General features: G+C 43.6%; 1 protein-coding gene and 1 long non-coding RNA gene across 21 annotated transcripts in view; one reads left to right on the top strand and one right to left on the bottom strand.

The window, feature by feature from the left end:
* RBBP8 (RB binding protein 8, endonuclease) overlaps positions 1-2,932 on the top strand; it is an 80,964-nt gene extending 78,032 nt beyond the window's left edge. For 4 of the 9 annotated variants that reach the window (XM_067699530.1, XM_067699531.1, XM_067699522.1 and 1 more), the window contains 2 exons: positions 1,107-1,238; positions 2,539-2,932. In XM_067699530.1, the coding sequence (XP_067555631.1) occupies positions 1,107-1,238; positions 2,539-2,688 (282 nt within the window). In that variant the 3' untranslated portion in view covers positions 2,689-2,932. Of the gene's footprint in view, positions 1-1,084; positions 1,239-2,538 lie in introns of all 9 variants that reach the window. The other 5 variants (XM_067699525.1, XM_067699528.1, XM_067699524.1 and 2 more) reach the window with 3 other exon arrangements.
* The window catches only part of LOC137203415 (uncharacterized), a 685,692-nt gene that overhangs the window by 581,744 nt on the left and 82,401 nt on the right, over positions 1-21,547 (bottom strand). For 9 of the 12 annotated variants that reach the window (XR_010933093.1, XR_010933088.1, XR_010933087.1 and 6 more), the window contains exon 5: positions 10,020-10,137. This is a non-coding gene — a long non-coding RNA (uncharacterized lncRNA). Of the gene's footprint in view, positions 1-2,794; positions 10,138-21,547 lie in introns of those variants that run through there. The other 3 variants (XR_010933095.1, XR_010933098.1, XR_010933089.1) reach the window with 3 other exon arrangements.

The following is a 21,547-nucleotide window of genomic DNA, read 5'->3' as shown; positions in this document are numbered from 1 at the left end:
CTTATCAAGGACAGCAGACTCCCACCCCACCTCCTCTCTGACTTTATCTTCTAACACTCTTCTGCTTGCTTGCTGTGTTAACAGCTACACTAGCCTACTGTTGTTTTCAAATATGTCGTAATTTGGTGGCAATGTTTCTCTAACACTGACTGATAACCATGATTCTCTAAGGGCAGTTCCCAGGCTAAGGTAAGAAAGGCTTATATCATGGCAATGAGAATGAAGGAAAAGATACCCTCCCCCAAAAAAGTTTCAGAGATACTCTAAAACCTTTAATTAATCTATGTAAAAGAAAAATATATTAGAAACCTTTACTTCAAAAAAATTCTAATCCTAAATCTGCCCCTTTTAATAGGTGATAACTTTGGTGAATTATCACTGATTTTCAGTTCCTCAAGTGTAAAATGGAATTAGCTGGATTATGTGATCCTATCGTCTGTGTTCTATTAAACTTTACACTACTGCTTTATTTTCTTTAAATCTAGAGCTTGAAGACCGGTATAGTTTTCACATAAAAGTTTTATCTTTCTTTGCATGAAGTTCAGGTTCTTTATGATCACACTTGCAAAAAGTAATATGCCTTTGATCCTAATTGAAAGATCTAGTTTAAAAGGGGAAGTCATGAAGCCTACAACATTCAAAGCTAAATTTTTATTTTAAAAAATTGTAGTGAAAGGAAAATTACTTCAAATAGTCAAATAACAATTGAGAAATGTGCTATTCAGAGTGCAGGCCTTGGCCTTCTTGTTACTGGTCTGAGAAAGATGAAGAGTTTGCACCAGTATATAAATCAGCTGTACCACTAAGGACGCTGTAAAGTTCAGCTGGCAGTTTTTTTACTTGTAAGACTTTACTGATGCAGGAAGCAGTATGTTTTTTTACATTGTGATACAGGCTCCTTTTCTTTATGGAGCAAACATTTCACAGACCAGCACTAATTATTATTAGTAATTTACTTAGAGATAGTATTACTATCAGTGAGAATTCAGTTTCCTTAGCATGCTGAATAAGTCTTCTTAGCTTCTAGTTTATAACCAGTAAGCATAACACTCCATTTATTACTCCTAAGTGGAAAACTCACCAGTTTTATTATCAGTATTATGCAGATTTTCCAGCAGAAGAAAGAGAAAAGAAGTTGGCTTCCTGCTCAAGACACCGATTTCGCTACATTCCACCCAACACACCAGAGAATTTCTGGGAAGTTGGTTTTCCTTCCACTCAGACTTGTGTGGAAAGAGGTGAGAATACAGATTGTAACATTTTGGAACTTTTTTTTTTTAAATACTGTGTATACCCGAGTCTAAACACTAAACTTTTTCTCCATGATTCTCTACCTTCTGCTGTAAGTTGGGTGCCAGTTTTGTGACATAAATACAATTTTGTAAAGGCTTAACTTTCAACTTTTCAAATAACTTCATTGGAATCATAGATTGTTTATAAGCACTTTAATGGGATTGTGTATGCATTATCCTCCTTTATCAAATTTCAGAAAGTAATTTCTGTTTTATCCAGTCATCAAAATGACTTCTCATAACTTTACAAAAGTTGCCAGCAAAGTTATATTGTTGAAAAGCATCTTTTTTTTTTTTTTTTTAAAGAGACTACCCTGAATTTTAGATGTTAAAACCTCACTATTCAGAATGCTAATTATTTATAAAACATATTTGAGTAAAAAGGACTTTTGTTTGTTTGGGAGACTGTTGACATGCAACTAGCCCCTTCAAATACAGCACTTACATTTAATGTAATTTGAGAATGTATGCAGCTTTAAAGCTCCAGATACTTAGTGAAAAGTTTTTCTAAAAGATGCAAAGTCTCTTACAGCTATTACCATACTTCCACTTTCCCCATTAACAAGTCCTCTTTGACATGATGTCTCTGCTTGGTCATCAAATAGAATTAGACAGTCTGGATAGAGCCTGTGCTTGTACCCCTAATATGGCCTAGGGGTATGGCAGAGCAGAATCCTCCCCTGAAAACTATGTGAAAGGAGACACCTTAGGAGAATCGAATAGTCTGAAGAATATAGGGACATGTCATCTCAACAAATAGCTACTGAAAAAAGTCTTTTTGATAAGCGCCTGGAATTTATCATAGTAAAAAGTTCATGTTTACCATTTGTCCCCATTTGCAACCAACAGGAGGCAGAATAGGAAAGTGGTTAAGTGCTCTGATTCTGGAGTTAGATCTTGGGCAGGGCGCCAGCTTTCCTACTTCCTAGCTTTGGGAACGTGAGCGAGTTACCAAACTTCCCTGGGTCTCCGTTAGTTCAGCTGTGAAACAGGCGTAGTGGAAGCTGCTGCAGAGGAGTGTGAGAGTTATCCTAGATAATGTATGCAGCACATTTGATAAATGTTTGCTATTGTTTTTAGTATAAATGAGAAAATTGATGCTAGGTAGTGAAATCATTAATCAACACAACCAGTTAATAGAAAAATCATGTGAACTTAAAAGGCATTAAATGAGACAGATGTTTACTGGATATATGCTGAAATATGTTGCAGATATTGTCTTCTAAATTTGTGATTTATTTTTAAGGTTACATTAAAGAAGATCTTGATCCTTGTCCTCGTCCAAAAAGACGGCAGCCTTACAATGCAATATTTTCTCCAAAAGGCAAAGAGCAGAAGACATAAATGTTGCAGCAAGAACAGGAGAGACGACAATATTCTTTTTATTTATAGTTAAAGTTGGTATTAAACATTGATTTTTTTTGATCTTCTGAAAACTGATTTATAAATCATTTTTCTATTGAAAATGTTTTGAAATAGCATTTACCCGTCACACAGATGACTATTTAAAAATGGATAAGTTTATGTCGTATTTTCTTGCTTTTGCACCTTTAAAATAATAAGGTGCTTTTATTTTGCACTCTAAGTTAAAAGTTGTTTATTACTTTATTTGGTAATACCTAATTACAGTTTTGAAAATATGATAGTTGTAGTCTGATTTGTTGCCTTTCGGGTCTTTTATTCCATCTTCCCTTGGTATTCACATTCAGCAGTGACTTCATGTTAACATAGATTTTTATTCTCTTAATCAAGTTGCTCTTACGTAGGTCATTCCAATGTCTGGCATTCATGTCTTTTAAAAGGCTAAATTTTAACAATCCTTTTAACTTTCCAGCTTCTTTCTTTCATTGACTTGAAATGAACTACTCGGTAGTGAATTCCTGTCAAGGTGACTACAAATATCTTTTCCTTTGCCACGTACTATAAATTAACATCCTCTGATCATACTATTCCAGCTCTTCACATGTTTTCTTTTCATCATACTTGTTCTTCCTCGTGCAGTTTTCAAGCAATTTGAGTTCTTCTCCGCCCACATGTTCAAATTCAGTTAGTTGTAGTTCTCTGGATTGACCAATGTTATGAACAAAAATAGATTTCTCTATTTAGCAACTTTCTACTCCTCTGGAACCTAGTGTCTGAGTCATCAAGATGACTGACCACATCTGTGTCACCTTTTCTAGTGGCATTTTGTTTATCAGTGTCTTGTGTATTCCTTTAATCCAGATCTTGACAGTATTACATAAGCAGGAGGACATGACACACTGAATGGAATGCCTCACCAAAATCTAAATAACCTTATAGATACAACCTTTACTTCTCAGAGTTTTTAAAAAACTTTTTAGTCTCATCTTCCTCATTGATCAAGGTTTTCATGAGTAAATGACATCAGTTTTATGTTTTCAGAGAGGGGATTGGAAAAGAAATCACTTTCATTTAGTATCTACATTTATGTTAGACCCTCTTTGTACATTGTTTGGCTCTGAGTGTGATTCTCAATTTTTTTTTAATGGACCTATCACAGCTTCTATTCAGCACTTTTCTTCCCTTCCCAAATTGTTTATCCTATGTTTGATTTTTTGTTCTCTGCTGGCAGTCAACTAATCTTCCCCAAATAATAGCCATTCATTGGTCACTTAGTATATGCCAGAAACCGTGTTACACTCTTCACATAGATTTTTCTCTTTTAATCGTCAAATAATCTTGGGAATTTATGTATCAGCTTAACACTAAGCTGCCAAAAAATAGATCCAAAAAAGATTAAACAACAAATGACTAGTTTTTTTTTTCTCACATTAGAATGTCTGGAGATGGGCAGTCCAAAGCTGGTCTATGCCCTCGTAAACCCAGATTTCTTCTAGCTTTCTGCTTTCATATTTTGTATGTGGCCTTCATCCTTGTGACTATTAAATAGTTATGCCGCCTCTGGAATCATGTCCATGTTCTAGCCAGGTAGAAGGGAAAAGAAAAAGGCACATGTCATTTGTTTTTGTCCTTCTTTAAAAAGTTTTCCCGAAGGCCCCTCCCAGTAACTTTCCCTGTGTCTCAATGGCCAGAATAGCCACTGAGAGACACCTGGATTGGAACAGGGCACCACAGGATGTGCAGTTAGAGCTGTATATCTCCAGTGATCTGTTTTTTTTTTTTTAAAAAAAGGTAGCCTAGGGCTTCCCTGGTGGCGCAGTGGTTGAGAGTCTGCCTGTCGATGCAGGGGACGTGGGTTTGTGCCCCGGTCCGGGAAGATCCCACATGCCGCGGAGCGGCTGGGCCCGTGAGCCATGGCCGCTGAGCCTGCGCGTCCAGAGCCTGTGCTCCACAACGGGAGAGGCCACAACAGTGAGAGGCCCGCATACTGCAAAAAAAAAAAAAAAAAAAAGGAGCCTAAGCAGAGACAAGAGATTGTCTACCTGATAGTGGCTTGACAGAAATCCAACCCTTTAGCCAGCATTTTTCATTTTTCCTCAGTAACCCTGTGAGGTTGGGTAAACTGAGGTCTCTTCATCTGCTGTTGACCAGCTCTACCTTTAAATGAAGTAATGTAATAGATACTTTTTAAAAACACTTGAGTTAGACAGATGCATTTAAACACAGAACTGCAGTTTGTGATTTAAGAAGATATATGAAAGGGCTTCTTCATTTGTAAAGCATTATATATGTTAGACAGTATTTTCATACAAATATGTATCAGTCACTGTATGTAGTTACATGTAGTTTCAGGTTGCCTGTGAGCTTTCTAAAGTTGAAGACCTGTGATTTAAACTTTGAAAGCATGCAGAACCGCAACGTCAGCACTTCACATTGGATTAACACCTTTCCTGCCTTTGACAGACAGGCATCCCGATTAAATCATTTGAAACTTAAATCATTTGAAACGTAAGGCTGTCAGAGGCAACAGTTTGAATGAGTTAATCATAGGTATCCAAATGTATATAGAAGATACAACATGCTACCTTGAGAAAAGAACAAATGAAGCAGAAGAATATTCTTAACACCTCTCACGTAGTGAAAAATTTCCCAAAGTCCAACTGGAAAGGCAGCTTAACATATTAGTAACTCGATTTAAAATTGCATCTAGCATATGTATTTAAAAACTTACAGAGAACATTCTTAGGCCCTCTAAAACAAATAACTCTGAAAAGATTCTTGCCCAGATCGTCTTTAACTTATAATTTAGTTGTCAAAAAGGAATAGTGTTACGTAAACCAAATAACACTAGTACATTTACTTAAACCTTTATCAAGCACTTTTATCTTTGCCAGGTATAATACAAGTATCAGAATCAGGCCAATTTTGACAAGTTTATTCCAAAGGGGCAAGCTTTTAAAGAACACACCTAAGAATCTTATTCACTTGTTCCTGGCATCTTAACAAGCATGAGTTTAAGTTTGAAAAATGCCACTTCAGAAATAAGCATTTAAAATATCTCAGGTTTTACCACTGTCTATTCTCAGCAAGGCTAGCAGTTTAAGAGACATCTCAAAGTCTTTCTCTTTGCTGAGCTGATGTTGTTAGAATGGTTCCTTGGAAAACTGAAATGTCCTTACACTTGAATCCATTAGTGTGCATTTAAGGAATTAGTGAAGCAGTTGTCTACTGTCAAACCAGCAGAGGCCACAAGAGAGCTATTTTGAGAATAATCAGTGGAAACTAGGGGTTGAATAGGACTATCATAAAAGAAAATTTGTAGGATAAGTAGGATATAAGTTGGAAACCTTTGGTACAGTCATGAGAGCTCACTTAGCAAAAACAAGCTTTCAACATAGCTATTGTTGGAATAAAAAAAATGGCGGCGGCCATAATTCATGGTCCTGAGAAAAAAGATAAGAAACATGGACTTTTATGCTGGGCATTTAGGGATACAAAGAGATACGTGAAATCTATTACCCAGTGGGAGACCAGACATAAACACACAAAGACGCCTAAGAGGTCAAAGAGGCTTGGACTGAGTGCCAAAGAAATGCTAACGATAATTAGATCTTGAACTGTGCCTCTGGATGAGTTATCCTACAGAAGGGACAACACAGTCTTAAGTTGGAAATGAACCTGAATGTGAAAACGCTAAAACACTAAGTCAGAAGGAGTGCTAGACATCATTTGGTTCCGGCCCCTCCCTTCGTAATGAGGAAACAAGCCAAAAGAGAGTTAGTGACTTGCCAAAGTCCAACAGGCTGGAACTAGACTGTAGTCTGGGACCTCAGTCTGGTGCTCTTTCCCCTTCCTAGGTGTCAGGAAGCATACTTCCTACAGGTGTATTGGGTTGGCCAAGAACGTTCGTTCATAAGCCGCTACGGAAAAACCCGAACAAACTTTTTGGCCAACCCAACATTACAGCTGGAGAGTAGGGCTATGCGGTATTAGTAAGAGAGACAATAAACTTGTGTTTTAAAGGCAAGACTGAAGGGTTTGGACTTGAGTCTGTAGGCTTGTGGTTTTCAAACCATTAGTAGAAGATCCCTTTATTCAAATTAAATCTGTCTACAGAGAACCTCAATATCTCAAATGCACACATTTATGTTAATTCAAACTTGTCACCATATAAATCCAATCAGTAAGGCTAGATAAATTCAAAATTCTGAGATGAGTTATAGGTTACATCAGCCTCAACATCCATGATGATATATTAGTCAAATGCTTGCTGTGCCCCAATTCAATCAGAATATCTGGAGGTAAGGGCTCAGTATTATTGTTGTTTTTAAAAGTTCCTTAGACGATGGTAGTGTGCAGCCACATCTGAGAACCACTGCCCTAAGTCATTGTTACAGGCTAGTTCGATGGTATTTGAACTTTAGTGTACGTCAGAATCACCTGGAAGACTTATTAAATCAGATTGCTGGACCCCAAAGTGAGAAGGGGCCCCAAATCTACTTTTTCACATGTGATACTAATGCTGCCAGTACAATAACCACAAGTACTTAATCATAAAAGTCACCTGGATGCTTGATAAATAGATTCTTGGGCTCCTTCTGTGGGAATTTTGATTCAGGTGTAACTTGAGCTTTTTTTTTTTTTTTTTAAGTTCTCAGATTATTAGTATGAGTCAAATCTAAGAAATACTGCTTAAGACAACACGGAAAACTAAATAGCTACATGATAAGCTTTCAAACATCCCCTGACTGAAAATATTGAGTTGGGTAGTAATGTATTAATTTATATATAATCATCAGGCAGCAATATATAATACGTAAAATTAGGGGTTTTTTTGGGGGGTGGGTGGGCAGGGGGTAGTCAAGCATAGAATCAGGTGTGCAATAAAGCAATTTAGTAATATTCCAAGCATGAAGAACATTTGAGCCAAGAAGGTGGCAGTAGGAATCGGAAAGAAATTTAAGCAATTGAATGATTGTTACCAGAACTGGGGCAGCTGAGGGGGGATCCAAAGATGAATATGACAGTTTCTCCTCAGTGAGCTGATAACCAATTCAGTGGTAACAAGGGACATAATGATCAATTGGATGGGGTCTCTCACTGGAAATGGGAAGAGACCCTTGTTTTACACATCATTTATAACTGTAAAACTATTAAATAGGAACACATTCATCTCTAATTCTGAAGTGAACTTTCACACATTAAAGAATACAGCAACAGTTACATAGTGGACATTTGCTCAACAAACCAGTTTATGAAATCATGGGCCAGACTATAGGGCAGTAACGATTGGCCTCTAGTACTCCCTCTAAAGCATTTCCCTCATATATGTTCCTCTCCACTCATGCAGGGAAGCCCACTATCCAGTTGAAGATGTGTCCAGGAAGTTTTCGTTTGTACTGATCCTTCTGTTTATTCACTCAGATAATCATTCATGCTGACTCTGGACCCTTTCAGTGTTAACATTTCCAAAGGTTGGCAGGAACGAATAAGATGAAACTCAGACCAACCTTAGACCATTTGGGGCTGCACCCCGCAGGCCTGCAAGTCTTGTAATTGCCCAGCCTCGAGACTGAAGAAAGAGCCCCAAGGCAGGGACAGAGACAATGATTTATTGGATAGGGGATCCTACCCCTCCGAAACAAGGGGTCACCCTACCATGTAGGACAGACAACAGGCAGGCCATGGCAACAATCTTTGCTAGTCAGGGGAGAAGGAGGCTACCATTTATAGGGGGAAATGACCGCAGGTTGGCTCATCAGTTACCAGGGAAACTAGCAGCTGGGGCAGGTCCCTCCCAGCCCCTCAGGGTAACAACCATCTCCAGGGCAGATATTTCCCTTTAATAAACTAGCAGCTGGAGCCGTTCTGGCCTAAAGACTAGAACAATCACTAGCTGGGGCAGAGGCCAAGCACGTTCGTGTGAGCAGAGTGTAGGTGAAGCAGGGACTGGTCGAGCAGGGGATGTACAAAGAGCAAGAGAACAGCCACCTTGAGTGGCCTGGCCATACACTCCACCCCACATACCCCTTACAATCTTGGTTCACCCCTCTTCCGAGATATCCCTGGGGTCAGGTACGTAGTGGTGCCCTGCAACCAAATACCGCAAATGCAATACAGACAACAGAAGCTAAAAGCATCAAGAGTGCAAGAGGTGGGCAAACCTTAGAGCCAGGCAGCTCATCAGGTCAAATTTTCATGGAATTCCAAGGGACAACAAGAGCATCTCGCTGTAGTTCCAGCAATCAAACTCATTTCGCAGTGAGGCCCCCAGTGTTGCCCAGTCCACAGATTCCCTCCATTCAGACTAGGGACAAAATGTAAGATGTTTTAACAGGCACCATACAGGGAAGGTCATGACCATTAAGCAAACGACAAGCAGTGACAACATCCTGAGATAACACTACCTCTGCCGCCACGTCCTGGCCTGCAGTAGTACACCGCTTGTCCACCCTCAATCCTCAGAGCCGGTGCCGAACGCTGGAGAGGTGGTATAACAACTGACCACAGGCTAATATAATGGTGCCTTTCTCCAGTAGGGGGCCTGGATTGTTTCAGCAGTCTCAGGTGGGGCTGGGTAGAAGACAGGTGAAATCTCTTAAGTCCCTTTCGAATCCTATTCCTCATGGGGCGGGAAAAGCAAACCACCGGGGACTTACCTGCCAGTCCCAGGGCCATTTTATAACGTGTTCCTGGGGACAGACCCTGCGGCAAGGGCAAAAGTAAGTTACTGTCCTGACCAATAGCTGGCAACGGTCCTTCAGTGGCCAACAGGTGAACTTGGCTTGTGTTGACTAGTTGCTTCTGGGTTATCATGGTGTAGGCACTGGGACAATTGCTCCTGGGATGTGTCACACGTTGAGAGAGCCAGTTTCCCATCTCAGTTGTTAAGTAGTCCGGTCATAGCCCAGCAGCAGTGGGGTAATAAGGAAACGCCAGTGTACGTCATTCTTAATTGGCTCATTCCTGAACTTCATGGTCAGTAAAGTGAGTTCCTTGGTCACTGTCGATGTCCATGGTGGGGTCCCATATGTCGTACACAGCTGTTTTAGACCCCAGATAGTGGGTTTTTGTGTGTTGCTCAATGACTCAGGTAGGCCTTTTGTAATGCCCTCCACCTGCTGTAACGCACCGTCAGCACAGAGCTCTTGTTCCATCACACGGTATCGTTGCTCTGCCCCCTTCCACAGCTGGGACCAGAAGCCCAAGAGTACCCTTTCATTATTTCGCCGCTGCCTCAGGCCCCCACCAAACCCTTCTGAGTAATCGGCCACATTTAATTCACAAGCCTGTCCCTGAGTTAACATCCCTAAAGCTGGTGTCTAATTGTTTAGGAGTGGTGGGCCAGGGGTATGCTCGTCTTACCTGACCAGATAACACCCAATTATTTGATAGCGAATCCAGGTGCTTGCGTTCTGTCTGTATTCACCAGCCATCACCCTGCAGTCAGAGGAGCCATGAGCACGGGGCTGCTACCTTTAAACTGAAAAGAGACTCAGGTTAACAGACTATCAATATAACGGAAGAGAAAGACATCTCTCATGGTAGTCAGCTACCACAGGGCCCCAAATGCTGGTGGACAGCCACCTTGGGATTTCCCCAGCAATGTTCCACCCCCCCGTCCTTATTTCCCCACATCTCAGGGCTCACGGGAGTTTCCTCAGCCTCTTGGCTGGCTCACCAATTGTTGGGCTGCAAGCCTTACAGTTGCCCAGTCTCGAGACTGAAGAAAGAGCCCGGAGACAGAGACATCAGTGAATTATTGGATAAGGGGATCTTACACGTCCAAAACAAAGGGTCCTGGAGCAACACTCCACCCCACCAGGCGAGTAGACAAGCCATAGCAACAACCCCTCTATCTGGGGCGGAAGAGGCTACCATTTATAGGGGGAATTGACCTGCGATTGGCTCATCGGTTACCAGGGAAACTAGCAGGTCCCGCCCAGGCCCTCAGGTTAACAACCATCACAAGGGCAGACGTTTCCCTTTAATAAACTAGCAGGTGGACCATCTGGCCTAAGGACTAGAACAGTCGCTAGCTGGGGCAGAGAGCAAGCACGTTCGTGTGAGCAGAGTGTAGGTGAAGCAGGGACTGGTAGAGCAGGGGATGTACAAAGAGCAAAAGAACAGCCACCTTGAGTGGCCTGGCCGTACAGACCGTCGATCTATTTCAATAAGATATTTGGGAGGAAAAAAGTGGTCTCAAAATAAGGGTGATATGGATTTCTAGTGATCCTAACACACCTCAGTCAGTAATTCTTGCAAAAAGAGAGAGGACGGCAAGCTAGGGAAAGCCTCTAAATTAGAGAAGGGTATTCAGGTTTCCAGGTGGGAGAGATTAACGATCCTCTCTAAATGCCCTAGAGAGCTGCTGAAGCACCAATGGCTGGAGACACTAAGGTTAGAGAGAGAGAGAGAGAGAGAGAGAGAGGGAGGGAGGGAGGGAGGGAGGGAGAGGGAGAGAGGGAGAGAGGGAGGGAGGGAGGGAGAGAGGGGGAGGGAGGGAGAGAGAGAGAGAGGGAGGGAGGGAGGGAGAGAGGGAGGGAGGGAGGGAGAGAGGGGGAGGGAGGGAGGGAGAGGGGGAGGGAGGGAGGGAGAGGGGGAGGGAGGGAGGGAGAGGGGGAGGGAGGGAGGAAGAGAGAGAGGGAGAGGGAGGGAGGGAGAGAGGGAGAGAGGGAGAGAGGAAGAGAGGGAGAGAGAGGGAGGGAGGGAGGGAGGGAGGGAGGGAGGGAGAGAGAGAAGACGCCAACAGGTGAGTTGAATTCTGCTAACGGCATTTCCCTGGGGAAGGAGGCTGAGCAATCCAGGCCTCACCAAGCAGAGGGTCACTTCCAGGAAGGGGAGAGCCTGACAGAACCCCTGGGAGTCTCCCAAGGCTGCAGCGACAGAACCGGAGACCTGAGGAGCCTCCTCCACAGTTCTGTCCTCAAGATGTTAGTCAAATGTTGAAGTTACACGGGATGGAGGCTAAAAAGCTATGCTAAAAACCTTAAGAAAATGGTTAAAATGGTACATTTTATGTATATTTTACCACAATAAAAAAAGTTGTTTTTAACAGTTTTCGACAGACTATTTTGGTGCTAAAGAGATGCTCAGGACTTACCCTTACTCTTAGTTGAAACCAACTAACTTACCAGATTAACTAACTACCTACCAGACTCTTAATTGAAAGGCCTGGTGGGCTATGATGTAGGAACAGGGGCTGTTTTTTTTTTTAATTAATTAATTAATTTATGGCTGTGTTGGGTCTTCGTTTCTGTGCGAGGGCTTTCTCTAGTTGTGGCAAGCAGGGGCCACTCTTCATTGCGGTGCACGGGCCTCTCACTATCGTGGCCTCTCTTGTTGCGGAGCACAGGCTCCAGACACGCAGGCTCAGTAGTTGTGGCGTGTGGGCCCAGTTGCTCCGCGGCATGTGGGATCTTCCCAGACCAGGGCTCAAACCCGCGTTCCCTGCATTGGTAGGCAGATTCTCAACGACTGCGCCACCAGGGAAGCCCTTTAACAGGTTTGGTTTGGTTTGGTTTGGTTTTTGCGGTACGCGGGACTCTCACCGTTGTGGCCTCTCACCGCTGTGGCCCCTCCTGCTGCGGAGCACAGGCTCCGGACGCGCAGGCTCAGCGGCCATGGCTCACGGGCCCAGCCGCTCCGCGGCATGTGGGATCCTCCCGGACCGGGGCACGACTCCGTGTCCCCTGCATGGGCAGGCGGACTCTCAACCACTGCGCCACCAGGGAAGCGCCAGGGGCTGTTTTGATAGGGGCTGTCAGGGAAGGCCTGGCTGAGAAGATCAGAAGGAAGTGAGGAGGTGAGCTCAGGAATATCTGAGGAGGAGCTTTCCAAACAGAACAGCAACTTGAAGGCCATGAGGTAGGAGCATGTTGTTAGCGTGCTGAGTCTTCATCTGGAGCGCAGCAAACCAGGACTCTGGTGGGAGGTGTGGTCAGAAAGAAAGGCAAGGCCGAGATGATGTAGTGCCTTGTGCCCAGAAAGGACTGGGTTTTAGGCTAAGTGATATGGGGAACCGTTAAGGGGAGGGGAGGGGATTTGACGTGGCCTGTTTTAAAAGGATTATTCAAGCTGATGTGAGAAAGGGCTGAGATAATAGGGGGGCCGAGGTGGGAGCAGAGAGTCGTAGATTACTGCAGCTGTCCTGTGAACGACGGTGGTTTGAGAGGGTAGCCGTGGAGTTGGTTATTTGAAGGTCGAGCATCAGTAGGATTCACTGGGTAATTTTAAAGGGCCTAAGGGAAAATGAAGGGTTAGGGTCACTCCAGAGTCTTTGGCTTGTGCAGCTAGGTGAACAAGGAAGAAGCAGATTTGCAGTGGAGCAACAGGAATTTGCTTTGGACCCGTTAAGATTAAGATGCTTAGCAGGCTTTCAATCTTAATTCCAAGATTAAGATGCTTAGCATGAGGCAGAGAACTGAATATGTGACTCTGAAGTTCAGGGGAGAGGCCGAGTAGGTGATATCAATTTGGGAGTCCAACCTCTAGGTGTTACTTGAAGCAACTGACGTGCATGAGATTACCAAGGTTTGACTGTAGATAGAAACAAGAAGAGATCCGGAAGCTTGAGGTAGGTTAGGGTGATATGAATCTGTACTCATAGAAGCATCTGGGTGAGGAGGGGTGATTGCAGTTTGGGCTTCTGGTAACAGAGGTACTGGGGTTTAGGGCATGTTGGCAGGAATCCTCATGGTCTTTTAGAGCAGGTGGCCAATCAGTGGCAGGTATAGCCTCCTTCTTGGCCTCACCTGTCAGGAAGTTTGTGTTAGGAAGGGGGGATGTTGGGAGTGGAAGGTGGTCCACCTGGGGCAGACTGAGCTTTGCGCGTGCTTCCCAACCATGAAGCATAACAGCTTCACAGCCCAAGGGCCAGCTCCCTACGGGCCGACGTCTGGCCTCTCTAGATCACCGCAGGCTGCACGAGAACGATGCACAACAGGATCCGGCACAAGAGTTCCCCAATAGATGCAGTTTTCAAAAGGGCTGTTTGTGTGCAGTCCGGTCAGTCACCCTTGTGTGAGTGGAAGGTGACAAGATGAGTTGCAGTCTCATGCTGCTGAGCCGGTCGCCAGTCCGGTTTCATTACATCCACGTGCATGTCCACCCTTACTCTGCCCCTAGTTTGTGTTGACATTACCGTGTAACTCTCAAGGAACAACTGCATTTCCTTTCAAGTTCTCAAACAGGACCTCATTGTGTCCCCCCAAGTCCTGTCAGCTCATTTGAAAGGGTTTTTCGGGCATCTCCAAGGGTCCTCAGCCAACTCTGCCCATGAAATTAATAATAATGAAGCCAGACACGGTGCCAGGATGGGAGACACCCAAGAGGACAAGCTTGGTGACTTCTATATATATACACAAATGACAGCAAAAGAGAGACACATCTTTTGGAATTGGATTAGACTTAGTTGGTAAAACCTGGAGTCATGCTTCCTATTTTCTAATGCTTGTTCTTGAAAGAGTTACTAGAGCAGCACTGAATCATTTTCATAAACCGGGCCTTTCTGCACTTTTCACATTACCCTGTAATCAAACACCCTCCCCTCCAGTCTCCAGCACACCCTCCCCTATGCAGCTGCTCTGAGTGTGGGACAGGCCAATGACAAGGGTTCCACGTTGGGGCCTCAGAGGTGCATGGCACTTCTACACAGAGCCACGCTAAGAGGAGGCAGGGGCTTACCCAATCCCCATCTTAAGGCAGCTTTGGGTGTGGATTCATTAAGCTTGCAAAAGGGGCACCCAGAGAATGTGCAGCAGGAAAGATACTCAGGGCACAACACAGTGCCTTAAATGTGGAAGGATTTAATACACGTTTGTTGAATGAAAAAAGGATAAGTGAGATTGAGAACCAGAAAAACGGGTCCTTGCTAGGCTCTGCCACCACTTCACCGTGTGCAAGTCTCTTTGCCTTTGGGGGCTTTAGGGTCCTCACCTGTAAAACGAGAGGATTGGACAATATGACCTTCATCAGCTGGCTTCATCAGCTTCTCACAATTAGATGATTAACCCCTTTCAGGAGGGCAGACTGGAGAACAGTTAAACGCATGGCCTTCAGAGCCAGGCAAGTCAGGACAGGAATTCCAGCTCGGTCACTTAGGGTATGACATGGCCAGTGCACTCAAATTCTCCAAGCTTTCTGCACCTTCAAGTAACAAGGTTATTGTGGGGATTGAATGAGATGCTACAGGAACTTATTACAGAGCCTGGTATATAGTAACTGTTCACTTACTGATAGCTGTTATCATTAGTGTCAGTATTGCAGAGATGGTGGTGATGAATCAGAAAGAAAGCCTCTTGGAGAAGTCGGAATTTGAGCTGAGCCCTAACAACTAGGTGGGATTTAGAGAGACCCAGGGGGCAGTAAGGTGGGAGAGAGGGGCTCATAAAGGGCAAGGGTCATATAGAGGCGGTAGAACAGGAGGGATATTTCAGGTAGTGGTGGGAGCTGCAAGGAGAAGAGAATTACCTGGTAGGAGAGACCAGGGAAGTCACAGCCCATAGGGCACACACGGGTGCTTACGTGGGATCTCTAAGGAAAACTGCACATAGGAGGCTCCGTGACCCCAGCACTCTTTCTAAGCCCCTGGATCCTCCCTACTGCCTAAACATTCAAACTCTGGACGAGGGATACAGAGCAGCTGTCACTTCTAGGCCATAGAGTCATTTCAAATGCTGTCATTTTTCAAAAGGGAATTTAATTCTGTAAGTTGTATTCCATAGATATTAATTGACCTTATTTGCTCATACTGAAGTCAGTAGAGACTAGAGGCAGAAGTGGAAAAGACTTCCCAGTCCCAGATGAAACCCAAAAGACCAAATTAGTACTTTTAGAAGAACAACCACAAAGGGATTTTCCAAAACGTGCACCACCTTGTTTTATAATTCAGGGCTTGTAAGAGAAGCCAGGTTGCCTGTCGCAGCACACAGAAGGCTGATAGCTCAGCTCATGAGTGTGCATTTCAGGGACAAGGTGTCTGCTGGGTAGCACCACCTGTACCCCAACTTACTTTCCTGGGCACCCCATTCGTTCCAGACAAGAGGGCTAGCCAGGTCAACCTGACACGGCTGCTGAATTATCTAGATGCTCCCAGCACACCCCACCCTCTCTCCCTGTGCAGAAAGTAGATGAAAGCCTCCTTAATCAAGAAAACTACAGTGGGAGGCATGTCGAGGAGACTTCCCCCCAAACTACTAAAACATGACCTACTTAAGTAACATCCAAACACCTGCAAGGGAGAACAGTGTGGAAATGTTAGAGATGGGATCACCCATGAAATCAGCTGTGTAAACTGAGGACATACACCATGGTTCTCTTTGTCCTTTGACAACGTAAACATTGCATGTTTTTCATTCATTAGAGACTGAAATAAAAACCTACAGCTTAAGACTGAAAAAAAAAAGAAACCTACAGCCTTCGTCTCACGAGGAGATAAACCACTGCTGTGTAGATTTTGTCTCCCTCCTCCAATCGTTTTATCGTCCAATTCCTCTGACTTGTTCTCAGCTGAGGAGACCCCGATGTAACTTCAGGGGCTCCAGAACCACCCCCAGTTGCCTGTGATCCTAACGAAATGCTCCTCATCACAGAATTATTTCTTCATGGTCAGGTTTCCTACAGAACTCCAGGAGGCTCCTGTTCAAAGGTGAACACGCCTACCCACAGCACTGAACACTTTAATGGTCATTCTCACCTGTGCAGCAATTCATTTCTCAGGTAGCCAGCCGCCAAGTTGGAAAAGGAGAACAGGGTCTTGGGGAAGGGTTTTCTGGAACGTGAAATGTTGACAAGAAGAGTCCAAGGTACAATGTACTCCACACAGAGCGGAGAGCTCAGCCATTGCCCAGGAAAGTCAGCAGAGTGGAGTCTGTTGGGTGTCCCAGAGTCTGTTCCTTTGGGTTCCTAGAGTTGTATTTCCATGCAGTGAGCGCAGCAATGGTGGTGGCAGGCTTGCTCTTTCCACACCTGTTCTTTAAAGCTACACCGCACAACAGGGGCCCCTCTTGTGTGGCCTTGGGCAGCAGGAAGCCCAGAGCACCTGGGATATTGGGAACAAGACACTGAAGAGAATGTTTCATGGTGGTTCCTGTTGGCTCCTGGTTTTGATATTTCATCTGGGTGGAAATTGTGCACATCTATGGGGACTTTTGAATAAACATGCCTCAGCTGTCCGTGCTGCTGCACCAACCCTGACAGGTTTGATGCTAAAAAACAAAATCTGAGAAGCTCTACTTCAACTGGTAGAGGTATGATATGGTATGGTCCACAGCCCCTAGGGGGTCCTTTGATGTCCTTTTCATAATAATACTAACATCATCTGCCTTTTTCTCTGTGTTGGCATTTTCACTGAGAGCACAAAACTGGTGCTAGGTAGGTAGGTAGGTAAAACCGGTGCCCTAACACAGTCAAGGCAGTATTCTTCACTGTATTCCTCACTGCCAGACACCGGCAAGGAGAAAAGCCATTTCCACTTAGGAATGTCCTTTCTGAAGCAGTAAAAATATATATTAATTTTATTAAATATTAACGTCTTTTTAATATTCTGCATAGGGATGGTTGTCTTGAGGCAAAGCGCCTATACAGCGGAGTTGCAAGCTGAACCATCCGCAATGCATGGGATGCCATTGCAAAAGGAGGAAGGACACAAGTGATTATTCAGACTCGACTACTCGGCAGACATTTTTTCAAAAATTAATGAAGTAAGCCTGTCACTGCAAGGAAAACAAATGTCCATATTTGTTGCCAGTGATAAAATTTAAGCTTTCAAGTAAAAATTAACATTTTGGAAAGCCGGTACTGCTACTTAAAGACTTTTCTGATGAGGTCGGTGATGGTGTAGATGAATGTGATCTTTTTTATCTATACTGAAACACGTTTCAGTATAGATAAAAAAGATCTAAATACCTCAGCTGAATCAGTATTTTTCAAATGACCAATGATTTGTCATGAACCATGCATGGGCAAAAGAACCAAACTGAAGATAGACCTATGGATTTTAATACAACAGGGTACAAAAAGAAATTCATTGATATGGTTTCAGATTCCTCACTGTAACGGACCTTTAAGAAACGACCACTTGGGGCTTCGCTGGTGGCGCAGTGGTTGAGAGTCCGCCTGCCGATGCAGGGGACACGGGTTCGTGCCCCGGTCCGGGAAGATCCCACATGCCGCGGAGCGGCTGGGCCCGTGAGCCATGGCCGCTGAGCCTGTGCATCTGGAGCCTGTGCTCCGCAACGGGAGAGGCCGCAACAGTGAGAGGCCCGTGTACCGTAAAAAAAAAAAAAAAAAAAAAAAAAAAAAAAAAAACGAAACTACCACTTGTCGAGTACTGATATAGCATCAAAGACTAATATCCAAAATTATCTGGAAAATCTATTTAAAAAACTGTGAGACCTAATTTTCTTCCTATACGTCACCAGAACAATATATCACAAACAAATTAATGCATAAGCAGACATGAGAATCCAACTGTCCTCTGCTAAGCCAAACATTAAAGAGATTTGAAACGTCTCTTTTCACTAAGTTTAGTTTTTGGAGATATATCGTTATTTTTCATGAAAATTTTATATTTTACATCAAAATGGGTTTATTTTTGGAAGAATTAATAAGTATTTAAAATATACTACTTTTAATTTCTAATGTGGTAAATATCAATCAGTATAATCCACATTAACCAAAGCATGATTTTTAAGTAAGTTAAAAGGGGTCCTGACACCAAAAAGTTCGAGAACTGCAAGTCTGGTAGGGACTTTGGGTCGAATCAGCCGAGGCCCCAGTCATGACTCTGCTACTAATGAGCTATGGGATCAGGTGAGGACCATGTGGCTGGTCCTCAGTTATCTACATACGTAAGAGAGCAAAACTATTCCTCCCTCATAGGCTTGTTATGCACGTGAAACAAAGCAAAGTAATCTGCCTCATGTCTGGCACATAGTAGGAACTAAAAAAAAATTAAAAATTTAGTTTCTTTCCTATAAAGAGATTTTATTTCCAGTATGTAAGACTTCTCTTTTCGTAGGTTTTAAAGTCACAATCTTTTTAATGCTTTGAGGATCATCTGCTAGACAATTTCAAGACCTCCAAGAAAGGAAATCTCTTCATATGAGATTTTAGGAGCTGGAGGGCCATTAAGGGCTGCAAGTCTCAGGTTCACATTAGCTACAGATTAGTTCACCAACCTGCAAAGAACACAGCATCTACTCTAGGGACTTCCCTGGCGGTCCAGTGGGCAAGACTCCATGCTCCCAATGCAGGGGGCCCGGGTTTGATCCCTGGTCAGGGAATTAGAGCCCACATGCCGCAACTAGGAGTCCACATGCCACAACAAAGATCCCATGTGCTGCAACTAAGAACTGGAGCAGCCAAAATAAATAAATAGATAAATAAATATTTAAAAAATACAATAAAATAAAAATTATTTAAAAAATAATGTCTACTCTAGGATGGGGTGGAGGGATTAGGATGGGGTGGAGGGAGGGTGGCGGGACTAGAAAGGGAAAAGTAATCTGCTTTAGGGGGAAAAATTATGCAGGTGAGTACATCCAAGCCAATGTATAGGAAGAGGGTGATCTGACGTGTGGCATCCCATAAGAGAATTGAAAGTTTGGCCCGGAGTTTTCCTGGACTTATGCTTTTTAAAGAAAATGTTGTGCTATGATTCATGTTCTTTTAATGAAAATTTTGGGGACTTCCCTGGCGGTCCAGTGGTTAAGACTCCACACTTCCACTGCAGGGGGCCGGGTTCAATCCCTGGTCGGGGAGCTAAGATCCCACATGCTACACGGTGTGGCAAAAAAGAAAAAAATTAAAATTTAAAAAAATAAAATTTTACTGATATAAGTGTGGATTCACATGCAGTTGTGGGAAATAATACAGAGATCTCGTGAACACTTCACCCAGTTTCCCACAGTGGTAACATCTCACAAAACCATAGCTCAATATCACAGCCAGGATACCGCCTTCAATACCACTCACCCATCTTAGATCTCCCCAGTTTCATCTATACACCTTTGTGTGTGTGTGTGTGTTTAGTTCTATACAATTTTATCACACGCTCAGGTATCCACCACAGTCACCTGACAACTGTTTTCCATTTCTAAGCTTTTCTCATTTCAAAAGTGTTACATAAGTAGCATCATACAGCATGTCGTATTTTGGGATTGACATTTTCACTCAGCATTAATTCATCCAAATTGTTGCACGCATCAATACTTCATTCCTTGTTATTGCTGACTGCTGTTTCACAGTGTGGACGGACCGCAGTTTGTTTATCCTGTCGAAGGACATCTGGGCTGTTTCCAGTCTGGGGCTATTACAAATAAAGCTGCTATGAACGTTCACATACTGATTTTGTGTGAACACAAATTTTCATTCCTCTGGGAAAATGCCCAGGAGTGTCATTACTGGATAGTATGGTAATAGCATGATTCATTTTATAAGGAACTGCTAAACTGTTTTCCAGAATGGCTGTAGCTCTTACATTCTCAGCAGCCATGTATGAGTGATCAGTTTCTATACATCCTTGCCAGCAGCACCGAACACCAAATTGTTGTCACTATTTTTTATTTTAGGCACTCTGATAGATACGTAGTGATATCTCATTACTGTGGTTTTAATTTGCATTTCCTTGAAGGCTAATGATGCTGAACATCTTTTCATGTGCTTATTTGCCATCTGTATATCATCTGTATTCAGAAACATCTCTTCTTATCTTTTGCCCATTTTCTGATTGGATTTTTTTTTAACTGTTGAAAATGGTTTGTATTGGGCCTTCCCTGGTGGCGCAGTGGTTGAGAGTCCGCCTGCCGAGGCAGGGGATGCGGGTTCGTGCCCCGGTCCGGGAAGATCCCACATGCTACGGAGCGGCTGGGCCCATGAGCCATAGCCGCTGAGCCTGCGCGTCCAGAGCCTGTGCTCCAAAACGGGAGAGGCCCGCGTACCACAAAAAAAAAAAGAAGAAAGAAAGAAAATGGTTTGTATTGAAGTGGAAATCCGCTTACTTTTGCCCATAGGAAGCCCATCTTGCAAAATTTATTTAAGTGGAAGTCAGCTTTACCCCACAGCAATTTCAGAGGTGCTAAGGGTTGTTTATGCCCACCTGGTAAGTACCAGTTTTTAAGATAGGGTCAGAAAACAATAAAGCACATTGACTCCCTAGATGCTTAGATGTTCCTGCCTTCTGGCGATACAGATTCACACACATTCACACACACACACACACCCCTCTGCTGATTCATACGCATTTTTTTGAGCAAAAGGGTGCCAAGCCCAGTATGAGCTGCCTCAGGTGAAGACATGGACTGAAGGGGCTTGTTTCCATCTAGAGCATCTGGCTGTTCCACAGTGATGGTCTTGAGGACCACCTGGGCACAACTGAGAGGGTTACCCAGGCTGATTACTGGCTCAGTCTATAGATACTGGGCCCAGAACAGACTCAGCTTCCAGAGAGTCACATGGCCAGGGGAGTGTGGGCAAGAATTAAGGAATGGGCTGCAAATGCCTCTAAACTGGGGGGTTGGAGGATAGGACTTGGAGAGCAGGCGGTGTGGACGAAGGTGGCTGCTGTGTATTATTCGACCTTAGTCAGCAATCCCAACATTTCAGTCCTCTGCCCCTACCTACCTTATCAAGGCTCTTAACATATCAGCACCGGCCAGCACTCCACAACTTGGAAAGCTTTTCTAAGCCTAACAAAAGACTTTAAAAATTTATCTGGAAGTGCTCTTCATTTCAAGCTTTGATTCCACTGTCTGCACATCCTTTCATGTCGCATAAAAAGACTCGTCGCACTGACCTTGCCCTGCTGAACACGGCTCTACCACTTGCTCAGAGGAACTGAACATGTCTGTTTTCTCCTTCAGAAAAAAAAGACAAAACTTTTCCCATTTCCA

The sequence above is a fragment of the Pseudorca crassidens genome, chromosome 12 (genome assembly GCF_039906515.1).
Source record: "Pseudorca crassidens isolate mPseCra1 chromosome 12, mPseCra1.hap1, whole genome shotgun sequence".
NCBI lineage: Eukaryota > Metazoa > Chordata > Mammalia > Artiodactyla > Delphinidae > Pseudorca > Pseudorca crassidens.
The sequence above is the reverse complement of the archived record's forward strand: the minus strand, read 5'-3'. Positions and strand labels throughout refer to the sequence as shown.